At 34.9% G+C, this 12,677-nt stretch overlaps 1 protein-coding gene across 1 annotated transcript; it reads right to left on the bottom strand.

The window, feature by feature from the left end:
- Window positions 1–200: 200 nt before the first annotated feature.
- LOC106449153 (putative transcription factor bHLH107) lies at window positions 201–6,065 on the bottom strand. Its single transcript, XM_013890954.3, has 2 exons — window positions 3,920–6,065; window positions 201–873 (listed from the first exon to the last, which is right to left on the bottom strand). Exons 1-2 carry the CDS (start codon window positions 4,160–4,162, stop codon window positions 418–420), a joined length of 699 nt encoding a protein of 232 aa, XP_013746408.1. The 5' UTR covers window positions 4,163–6,065; the 3' UTR covers window positions 201–417.
- Between the last annotated feature and the right edge of the window lie 6,612 nt (window positions 6,066–12,677).

Below are 12,677 nucleotides of genomic sequence, written 5' to 3'. Positions count from 1 at the left end.
GTTTAGGGTTTAGGGTTTAGAGTTTAGGGTTTAGGGTTTAGAGTTTAGGGTTTAGTGTTTAGGGTTTAGTGTTTAGGGTTTAGGGTTTAGTGTTTAGGGTTTAGAGTTGAGAAATAAGGTTTTGGGGATAAGATTTCAAATTTTGAAAAATAAAAAAATTAAAATTTTCAAAGGATAAACTTAGAAATGTGCTATTTTGGTCATTTTAGTTTTGGAGTGTTATTTTTGTGATATAAACTTAGAAATGTGCTATTTTGGAGATTTACCTTTTTATCAAATAGTGAAATTTTCTTTTTTGAATTAATAGAATAAATCATTCCGCATCAATCCATTCCAAAAGTTATCTATCTAACCAAAGTTAAAACGTTATATTAATCATAAGAAAACTATATAATATAGTGCTCAAGTCTCATCAAATCACACCCGTATGATATGATCGAGGGGGCGACGTCTTTTGGACCTTTCTCCCCCACCACCATGTCCCATCATCACCGACTGGTTTGACCGTTCGAGCAACGATTCAAATGCGTTCTGTAGTAACTTCACCGACTCGACACTGTGCTTCTCTTTGTTGCCGATCACAACGAAATCATTTCTCGTCCGACCACCAATTGTCGTCATATATGCATAGAGAGTTTCCATCTGAAGAGACTTGAGTGTCTCCACGAGATCTTGCATGAGATCTGGCCTGTCCTCGCAGCAGAACGATACCTTGAAGATTATCCGACCGTCGTCGTTGGAACAGTTTTCGAAGTTGAGTACACTGATTTCGTCTGTCTCAGACGGTACGGTTTCGTTGGAGATTTCTAGGGTTTGTTGTTTTAGTTCGTTGACTCGTTGGACCACTTTTGCTAGTAGTGTGGCTTTGTCGGTCTGTGAAGAAAAATATGAAACGTAAGAAAGAGAAAAGTCTTGGATCTTTAGAAACTCTCTGTTCGAGAAATCTTGTTTTGCATGTTCAATTTGTCTTTTTTGTCCAAGATGTTCAATTTGTTTCAAAGGAATTTTTTTTAACAAAAAAAAACTTGAGAACTTTTCCGACAAAATGATTCAACAGTTTCAGAGAATAAAAATAATTTGAAAGCTTTATTATAAAATTTGTCCTCAATTTACTAGATACTAGGATAAGACCCGCGCCTTGCGCAGAATTAAGTTATTATTTTTATTATATTTTGGAGAATGAAACAATAGTTTGGCTTCATTTGGATTAGGGGTGTTCAATCCAGATATCAGGTTGGTTTCGATTCAGTTCGGTTTTTTTCGGTATTTTGGTTAGTAAAATATAACTACTATTCTAAATCCATATTTACTTTGACTTTAGTCTTTCACATACTTTTGAAAGATTTCAACTGGACAACTAAATTGATCAGCCAATCTTGTTGGTTTAAATCATTAGTGTGTATATATATATATATATATATATATATAAATATATATATATATTATTTAGTTTGAATATTTATTAAATAAAAATTCATATGCGTTATATTTTATGATCATTTGTAACTTATTATAACAAAAAAAATAATCTATTGATCACAAAATTTTCAGAGTGAGAATCTTCAAATTTCTAATAATATATAGACGTTTTGAAAAATTCAAAATATAACATATAAGAAAAAATATAAATGTTTTTATTATATATTTAATGTGATTTTTTTAATATCTTTTAATAATATAAAATTAAAAAAAGAACTAAGATACCAAAATTGTTATCAAATATTTATTATTCATAATAATTAATTTTCATATATACGTTAATCATATTAGGTAATTTCGTAGCTTCTAATTAAGGAAAGTGCAAAAACAATATTTGGTAGATTATTTATCAATTCGAATATTCGATAGTTAGTTTAATAAAAAATATAATGTAAGTTAAGATGGACCAACCTATTTTTTTAAGAATAGTATATTTTATATAGTCATTTATTAAATGAGAATTTATAATCATACACTTCTATGATCATTCATATCGTTTTATAACTGAATATTTAAATCATCGATAACAAAATTTTCAATGTGAAATCTTTAATAAGTTTATAATTTATAAATGTTTTTGAAAATTCATTGAAAGTTTTAATATTAAAATATTTATGTAATCTTATGGTATATAGTTTAATCTATATATATATATGTTTTATTATTAAATGATATTTTTTACTCATATGGTTTTAAAATCATGTGTATCTTCTTATAATATTAACTAAACGTTCATACTAATACAATTTTATGATCATTTGTAACTTATTATGACAAAAAAAATAATCTATTGATCACAAAATTTTAAGAGTGGTGATCTTCAAATTTCTAATAATTTATAGACGTTTTGAAAAATTCAAAATATAACATATAAAAAAATATAAATGTTTTTTATTATATATTTAATGTGATTTTTAATATCTTTTAATAATATAAAATTTTTAAAAAGAACTAAGATACAAAAATTGTTATCAAATACTTATCATTCATAATAATTAATTTTCACATATATGTTAATCATATTAGGTAATTTCGTAGCTTTTATTTAAGGAAAGTGCAAAATATTTTTTGGTACGTTATTTATCAATTCGATAGTTAGTTTAATAAAAAGTGTAATATAAGTTAAGATGGACCAACCTATTTTTCTAAGAATAGTATATTTTATATAGTTATTTATTAAATAAGAATTTATAATCATACGGTTCTATGATCATTCATATCATTTTATAACAAAATATTTAAATCATCGATAACAAAATTTTCAATCTGAAATCTTTAATAAGTTTATAATTTATAAATGTTCTTGAAAATTCATTGAAACTTTTAATATTAAAATATTTATGTAATCCTATGGTATATAGTGTTTAATCTATATATATATATATATATATATATTTATTTTATTATTAAATGATATTTTTTACTCATATGGTTTTAAAATCATGTGTATCTTCTTATAATAAAAATGTTAAACCATTGATCATTAATTTTTAACATAATAATTTTAATAGTTTTAGTCATTTATTGTCGTTTTTAAAAATTCAAAATATAACATATACGAAAAAATCTAAATTTTACTTTTATAGCTAATTTGATTGTTTAATTTATTTTAATAATATAAAATTAAACAAAAAATGATGGAGAAGATATAAATTGTTATCAAATCTTTATTATTAAAATCATTAATTGTCATATATATATATTAGTCATTTATGGTAATTCCGTAGGTTTGATTTAAGGAAAGAAAATAACATATCATATCATTATATCATATAGTTTGACCAACTTATGTATCTAACAACATATAAAAATCGAATGTGGACCTACTTATTTTTCAATTGAATGTAATTGACTACCTAATTGAGTGCCACCTATGCATTGGGGCCTATTTTAATTAATACAAAATTGAGGTTACATATTTTCAAATGTTCCTCAATTAATATATAGGGGATTCCTAGTACTTGCAGCTTTTTTAATATTCGAAAACATTACATTTGACTGATGCTAACTTTGAAATTATTTCATTTTCTATAAATTATATACTTCCAAATTTTCAACGTTCAATAAATCAAATCCTAAGACAGTAGACAGTGTCACAGTGCGCAGTGATGAATTAGCCAAGTAAGATTAGTTAAGCACTTAACTAACTAAATATATACACAAAAACATCATGTTTAAGAACTCTGATTAGATAACATCCAAAACTCTAATTCTCGTTTTAAGTCCCTCTATTAAGCTAAGTATACAGACTATATAGCATAAGTAGAAAAGATAGAAGTGTAGAAATAAATTTTAAATCATTTTTTGCTAAACTAAAATTTAAATCATCATGTTTTTATTGTTAAAAGTGCTTTATGGTTTCCACTTGAATGAGTAGATTATATATTAGCCTCTATCAAATTTTCAGTTAGTGAAAAATAATATGAAGTATTATATGTACCTTGGAGTTACAAGAGAGTAAGTTCCGGAGCTTGTTAAGATTAGAGTTGATTCTTTCTCTTCTCCTTCGCTCACCTTCTCTATGTTTCCTGACAGTAGTAGCAAGAGCTTTGTCTTGAGAACTTGTGTCTTCCATGGCAAAAGGGTAGAAAGACGACCTTGTGGTGGTGGTGGTGGTCGATGAAGCACAGGATCCTCCGGTGAGGAAAGAATATAATATTTGATCTGAAATCTCTGGCTGCATTTTTGTTGTTGTCTGCTTCTCTGCAGCTTTTTTTTTTTTTTTGTTGGGTTTGGAGCTTTAGGTGGGTTCTGTCCAAAAAATAAGATCGTATATATTTATACTATACATAAACGAGATTGGAGAGAGAGACTGTACAATATTGTATAGTGTCATCGACAATAATAAGTTTATTGATAAAAAGGTTTTATTGGTTCTCCTACAAACGTTACATGCGTTTTGTTTGATAATGGACACCGTTTTCTACTGCTTATAACGTTTAAACGATTGTAGTAAAAAAAGAAAGAAAACATACTTTAACTCGATCTTCTATGGTTTGCAAATGACTCGAACATTTCCAATATTGTTTTGACAAAATTACCTTTTAACATTAACTAGGTTTTAACATGTGAGCTCGCACGGATGTATATTTTGCATAATTATATATTTTTGTTAAATGTAGACTTGTAGTTAATGTTTCATAGGTTATTGAGTTCTGATATATAGTGTATCTTGTTCATTTTGCTTGGTGTCGAATTTTAAACTATTAGTTGTATTTTTTTCAATTGTACTTTTTTTTTACTTTTACTTGGTAAATTAAACAATTAAGTGTAAAATATTGGAGTATTTTGTTTAGATTGAGTGTGTTTTATTAAATTATACTATAAAATGTGTGTGATAAATAATTTTAAAAAATTACATTTGATTGATCTTCAAAAAAAAATATATATTAACAGCAAAAATGAAAGGATATGGAAAATTAGACCAAAAAACATTGACAAAAAGTACTGATCTGCATTATTATATTTACAAAGCCCATTTTGATGAATTGAAATAGGCAATTTATTTTTATTAAAAATTAGTGGGCTTTAAACATTAATCGAAGCCCATATTTTTTTTTTCCGGGAAAAGAAACAGAAATAGGTTTGTTTGTACGACTTTTTAGTTCTCGTTCTTCTATAGATCTCTTTCTCGGTGCCGTCCGCCTTCTGGCGATATGTTTCTAATGTCGTCATCTTAGACATGTTGCGGTTTTGTGTTTTTTTTATATGATTTGGAGAATAGATGATGAGATATATATAGTTGTGATAGCAAATGAGATCCCGTTAGGTTAATTCGTAATAATTATATGATAAATTTTGGTAGTTATTATTTAAACGCAGAATCAATGGAAAAATCTTTGTAAAATTATTTAATGTACATTCATTATTTTTTATCTAATAGGAAAAAGAAAATATTTGATCTTTAGAGATAGCATTACTTGGTTGGCAAGTTTTTTGAAAGATAATTACGTGATTGCGTTAGTTATTTGATCCCTTCTTTAAATGCTGACTGCGTACAATTAGGAAACAATATTCTTTGTTGATTTGTTTTTTAATAATCATAAATTTAGGAGTCGTTTTTGGAATATTTTGTAGTATGGAAGGAAAGAAGTTTAATTAGGTATGATTTTATATGCAAAATCTTACTAATATCTAAACTATTAAGCCAGAAGTACAAATAGTAATTATCCCTTAGAGTTGCACAAAAATTACATCCCTATGCCACTGTCATGAAACTCTGTCGTTTTACTTTCTTTCTTTTTTTCTGAAACATTTTTGCCTTTTCGTCTTTCTTACCCACCAGTAACATTGTTTTGGGCTTACAAATTGTTAATGGTCCAGATCAATACTAAATTTAGTATTTTACTAACCGAAAACAAAAAATCAATAACCAAATGTTTCAAAATCTGCTAACCCGTTGCAAACCAATCGATTGAACATATATTTACAAAATGTCTTTCATATCAAAACGACAAAACGTATCTACATCATTATATTCACGTTTTCTATTACATATGCATGATATAAACAGAGAATAATATTCTTTATGACTATGCATACCAACATTTAGTATATTAATTTTATAATAAAGGTACGGTTTGGTTGTTTTATGGTTTAGATTTTGGTTCCCAAAGTCAAATATTTATTATTGTTTATCAATTTGGTATATTTTGTATATGCGTATAATATGCTTCTTAAATATCATATTAAATTGATAAAATATACCAAATTGATAAACAATAATAAATATTTGACTTTGGGAACCAAAATCTAAACCATAAAACAACCAAACCGTACCTTTATTATTATAAAATTAATATACTAAATGTTGGTATGCATAGTCATAAAGAATATTATTCTCTGTTTATATCATGCATATGTAATAGAAAACGTGAATATAATGGTGTAGATACGTTTTGTCGTTTTGATATGAAAGACATTTTGTAAATATATGTTCAATCGGTTGGTTTGCAACGGGTTAGCAGATTTTGAAACATTTGGTTATTGATTTTTTGTTTTCGATTAGTAAAATACGAAATTTAGTATTGATCTGGGCCATTAACAATTTGTAAGCCCAAAACAATGTTACGGATGGGTAAGAAAGACGAAAAGGCAAAAATGTTTCAGAAAAAAAAAAAAAAAGTAAAACGACAGAGTTTCATGGCAGTGGCATAGGGATGTAATTTTTGTGCAACTCTAAGGAATAATTACTATTTATACTTCTGGCTTAATAGTTTAGATTTGTACTTCTGGCTTAATAGTTTAGATATGCGTTAAGAAAAAAAAAATTAAGCCAAAATATTCAACTGCAACGTTTGTGATCACACTAGGTTCGAACGATTTTTATATGCGTTGCAAATCAGCCTCGTGTTCTAGAAAGTCTTTATTTCAAATTAATTGAAAATTTTTTATGGACAAAGACATTGCCACCTCTCCATGAGATTGAGATAGATTCTATTACTAGAGACCATTAATAACAAACAACAAAACTAGACCAAGTTACAACTTACAAAGAGCAAGACTTGAAATGTTCAGACACAAAACAGAGCATAAAAGAGATTATTGAAGCTACACAGCAAGCCCACAACAAGCCCAAGACTGTCATTGGAGAAGTCCATAGAAAGCCATGTAACTAGGGTTCTACCATTTAGTATAAATAGTAGTTTAAGGCTTTGTAAAAACGAATCTTGGCAAATCAAATAAATTAAACATAGCGGCTAGGGTTTTGGCGATCTTTAGGCGATTTGAGATCTGAGACTTGGTGTCTCCGGCATAGGATCTACGAAGCTCCGGTGACCTAGGAGAGAGGGAGACTAGCCGACACTCCTCTTGGCCTTAGGTCGTTCCTGCCCCTTGCAGTGTTTTTGGGATTTTTCAACCTTTTTTTAACCTAACGCGATTACCGTGGCCGACAAGTCATATAGATCTTGATCACGGCCTACTATTCCCCTATTCTAGGGCGGTGGGTTCTCCCTGTGTAGACTTAAACAAGATGTATCGAGAGAGGAATGAGCGACCGAGGGCCGAGAGCTCTCAACGGACCAGCAAGCGTGGGCAACAAAACAACGAAGATATTATCAAGGTGCCAGCGTTTGATTACACAGATCTCATTGAGAAGTTTAAACTATCTCTAGTTGGAAGGATGTTCCATCAGGATGGAAGGAGTGTGGATGCCCTGCTCAAACACATGCCGAGACGCAGGATATGGGACGTTGAAGGAAGAGTTCGAGGCACCAATCTAGGAAATAACAAGTTTCAGTTCGATTTTGAGAAGGAAGAAGATCTACAGAAGGTACTAATGCGTCGTCCATGTCACTTCAACAAATGGAGTTTCTCGCTGGAGAGATGGACACCAACAATAAACGATGATTACCCCAACTCAATGCTTCTGTGGGTTACAGTAACTGGAATACCTTCACATTATAAGAAAGATGAATCTTTTAGGAGTATTGGGGAGGCACTAGGAGAAGTCGATATAGTAGATGTTGACAATGGCAGAGTTAGAGTTAAAATCAACATGGACGAGCCACTGCAATTTGAGAGACGGGCTGGATACGCTAATGGAGATGTTATAAGAGTAAGTCTCCAGTATGAGGAGCTTCACAGGTATTGCTTTACCTGTAAACGAGTCTCACATGAGGAAGGTACTTGCCCCAACCTAACTCCAACGCAGAGAGAGGATAACAGAATTACCAGATTGAAACAGAAGGAGATGGAAGAACTAGCAGCAAAGGAGGCTTTCTCTCTCTCAACGAGGGGACTGGATAAACCAGCAAGTCGTGAGGCGCATACGAGAATTGAACCATACTCCAGAACGCACCAAGACGCTGGCCAGGACAGAACATCAAGGGATATGACCACTCGTAGGAGCTTTGGAGTTAATGCAGAACCGGTTCAAAGATCAGACCATGGAGATCTGCGCAACAGAATCTCTTTCAAGAGAGATACACGAGCTAAAGAAGTCTGGAATCGACTGGACCAACAGCAGGAGGCAGGAATAGTTCCCCGAGATCGGGAGAGATATCACCCTTATCAACGCTCAACGAGAGAGAACATGAGAGGGATAAGGGGTGGATCAGAAAGCTTTAATAACAGGGGTCGTGGAGACTCATATTCATCCTCCAGCTGGAGAGTAAAAGAAATAAGTCATGGGAACAAAGATAGGAACAGAGATCATACGCGAGAACGAGTACACCCAAAGGAAAGAAATAGGCAGGAGTTCTCTCCGCGAACTAATCGATCATACCGAAGTTCACCAGACTCGCAGCGGACGATCTCTGAATATCCTAGAGAACGAAGAGGTGATACTCCAACAAGGCGACATGATCATTATCGGAGACAAGAGACAAGAATGGAGTGGAGACCAATTCGATCAGTGGAAAGAGAAGAACCAAGACATAAAGAAATTCCTAAGACTAGGCGAGACACGAAAGAAGAGGATAGAATCCGTAACCTCAAAGGAAAAGCTATAGCAACAGAGGAGACTGTAAAGGATGCTTACATAGATTCTAACCGAAGCTCTAATAGAGTTCTCACGATAAGAGAACCAACTGGTATAAATATCCCTGGGGATCAGGCGAACCGGGAAACAAATGAGAATTCTCCTAAGCAAATTCCAGAAGGTGTTTTACCACTGAGGGTTCATAACGAAGAAGGGGCAGACATGGAGATATGTAAGACAAGGAAAAGTGGGGATCCTGGATCAGAGAAGGAGACAATACCGGAAGGAGATGACCTTCTAACGGAAGAAGAGATAAACGAAATGGCTGACAAATATGCTGGTATTGATTTTGATATGGATGAAAGTATGATCGACGAAGACGACCTCCTAGAAGAGATGGAAAATGATGTAGTGGTACCTGAGACGCAGGAGATCACCAAGACCTTAGAACTACAAAATAAGGCACCAGAGGTCGGAAAGGACAAAGAGTCTCCCAAACTGGCGTCAGGACAACCTCATGAAGAAGCTGATAGAAGTCAAAGAAAAAAATCTCTGAAACAGAACCAAAAAGCCCCGAGAGGAAGATCACTTGTACCTCACGGAAAGCGACGGGGAACAAGAAGCCCAGAGGCAAAAGGAGTTGCTGCATCAAAAAAGCTAGCGATCAGAGGAAGAGCTTCCCCAAAAGGCAAGATGGTGAAGCATAATCGTGTGAACTCTTCAAGAGGGTCTGGCTCTTCTGCTCTCCCTCGTAATGAGGTGTATCCGTCTTCTTTGAAAGGTCGGAAATTGTTTACTGCATCAGGTTCGGTGGGGTCCCAGAAACCACCCAGTACTCAGATATGAGTGCAATCGCTTGGAATTGTCAAGGGGCGGGAGCCTACTTGACAAAACAACACCTTAGGGAGTTGTATCGCTGCTTTCACCCTAGTTTTCTTTTTCTTTCAGAAACAAAAAATAATTTTACTTTTTTGCAAGACTTTCAAGTTGAATTTGGTTATGATCATTTGTTCACCATCGACCCGGTTGGTCGTAGTGGTGGACTGGCTTTATTTTATATGGATGCTTCTGATGTGGATATTAAGTTTGCTAATAATCGTATGATAGATATTGAAGCAAAAATGGAAGGACACAAGGTGTTTATCACCTTTGTGTATGGAGATCCGGTGGTTGAATACCGTGGTGATGTTTGGGAGCGACTCTTAAGACTGAATGCAAACAGAGACGGATCTTGGCTACTCTTGGGCGACTTCAATGAGATAATAAGCAATAAAGAGAAGAGAGGAGGACGAAGGCGTGCTGACTCGTCCTTTCTACCTTTCAGGAATATGCTATCAAGCTGTGGAATGATGGACTTTCCTTTTGTAGGAAACTCTTTATCTTGGGCAGGAAGAACAAGAGCAGGAAGAGTACAATGTCGTCTTGATAGAGCAGTCGGAAATGAAGATTGGTTTCATAATTTTTCCCACACTTATGTGGAGTATTTACTTCGGTGGGGTTCTGATCATAGACCCATACTAGTACGCTTTCTCTCCAAAGAAAAACAGAACAGAAGAAGTTTCAAATTTGACAAGCGATGGATGAGTAAAGAAGGATTCAGAGAAGTGGTTAAGGCCGATTGGGAGTCGTCGGTATCTGATAGCCACTCGAGATTGTATGAGAAGATTAGTAGAACGAGGAGGGCCATATCTAAATGGAAGCGACAGAACCCATCAAACAATGAGATCCTCATCGCAGAGCTGAAGGAGAAAATAGATAAGGCGCAGGCGGATGACTCAGTATCCAGCGAGGAGGAACTGGAGCTCAAGTGGAAACTGTGTGCTGCGTATAGGGAGGAGGAGATTTACTGGAAACAGAAGAGTCGTATGCTCTGGCTAAGGGAAGGAGATCGAAACACGAGATATTTTCATGCCAAGACCAAGCAAAGAAGAGCCAGGAACCGAATAACTAGAATAAAAAACTCGATGAACCATTGGGTGGAGACGGAGGAGGGTATTGAGGAGGTGGCCACGGTGTACTTCCAACAACTCTTCACTTCGTCGAACCCATCAACTATTGATGACACAATCCGGTATATTGCCGCGCAGGTTAACGATGAGATGAATCAGAGATTACTAAGAATCCCTCAAGATGAGGAGATTAGGGAGGCGACTTTTGCAATAAATCCAGAGAAAGCACCCGGGCCAGACGGTATGACAAGCCTCTTCTATCAACGTTTTTGGGCAACGGTAGGCAAAGATGTTTGCACCATGGTTCGGGAATTTTTCATTACGGGCGACTTTGATGAAAGACTGAACCAGACCAACATATGTCTGATTCCCAAGACGGAGAGACCAACATCGATGTCAGAATTTCGACCCATTAGTCTCTGCAATGTTGGGTACAAGATCATCTCGAAGATTCTATCCTCTAGACTGAAAAGTATTCTACCCAAGATCATCTCTGAGACGCAATCCGCCTTTGTGGCGGGGAGACTGATAACAGATAACATCTTCGTGGCTCAGGAGATGTTCCACGCTCTCAGGACAAACCAAAGTTGTAAAGATAAATTCGTGGCGATTAAAACTGACATGAGCAAAGCCTACGACCGGGTGGAATGGAGCTTCATGGAAGCTTTGCTATTAAAGTTTGGTTTCGATGCACAATGGGTGCACTTGGTCATGAAGTGTGTATCTTCTGTATCTTATCAGGTTTTGATTAATGGAGAAGCCAAGGGACATATAAAACCGTCTCGAGGCCTTCGTCAAGGAGACCCTCTATCGCCATTCCTTTTTATCCTCTGCACTGAGGTCTTGATCTCTCATATTAAACGAGCGGAGGAAACGAAGAAGATATCCGGGATTAAAATAGCACGAGGAAGTCCATCGATTTCCCACCTTCTGTTCGCTGATGACAGCCTTTTCTTCTGCAAAGCGGAGCAATCTCAATGCGAAGAACTGGTTCGAATCATTGACGTCTATGGAACAGCCTCAGGACAACAACTGAATAAAGAAAAATCTTCAGTTCTGTTCGGTTCTAAGGTCATAGCGTCCACAAAATCTGACCTGAGAAGGTCTCTTGGTATCACTAAAGAAGGTGGGATGGGTATGTACTTGGGAATGCCAGAAAAAATATGCGGATCAAAGAAGCAAGTCTTCTCTTTTGTTCAAGATCGTATGAATGGAAAAATCAACTCGTGGTCGGGTAAACTCTTATCTAGAGGGGGCAAGGAGGTTCAGATAAAGTCTGTGGCACAAGCGGTTCCTACATATGTTATGTCCTGCTACCTCCTCCCCATTGATACCTGTAATAAACTTTCCGCCGCAGTGGCGCGTTTTTGGTGGGGTACACGAAATAATAATAGAGGCTTACATTGGGTAGCCTGGGATAAAATTTGTGTACCTCTTGAAGAAGGAGGTTTAGGATTCCGGAACTTCCGTGATTTCAACTTAGCCCTCTTGGCTAAACAGGTCTGGCGCCTTCTCACCAAGCCGAATACCCTGTTGGCTCGGGTTTTAAAAGGAAGGTATTATAGACATACGAACCCTCTCTTAACGGGTAAGGCCAATAATCCATCTCTTGGCTGGACGAGTTTAATGGCGGCAAAGCATGTGTTAAAGGATGGGCTGCAAAGGACCATTGGAACAGGGGCAGAAACAAAGGTCTGGGAAGACTTATGGATCCCTGATTCACCTGCCCGAGCAGCTCTCCCACGCATAGCGAACATCGACCCGGGGTTGAAGGTCCATCATCTGATCGACTTCGAGAGCAAAATGTGGAATATCGACATGGTTCA

This window comes from Brassica napus, chromosome C4, assembly GCF_020379485.1.
Source record: "Brassica napus cultivar Da-Ae chromosome C4, Da-Ae, whole genome shotgun sequence".
NCBI classification, from domain to species: Eukaryota; Viridiplantae; Streptophyta; class Magnoliopsida; order Brassicales; family Brassicaceae; genus Brassica; species Brassica napus.
Note: the sequence above shows the minus strand (reverse complement) of the source record. Positions and strands in the feature narration are given on the sequence as shown.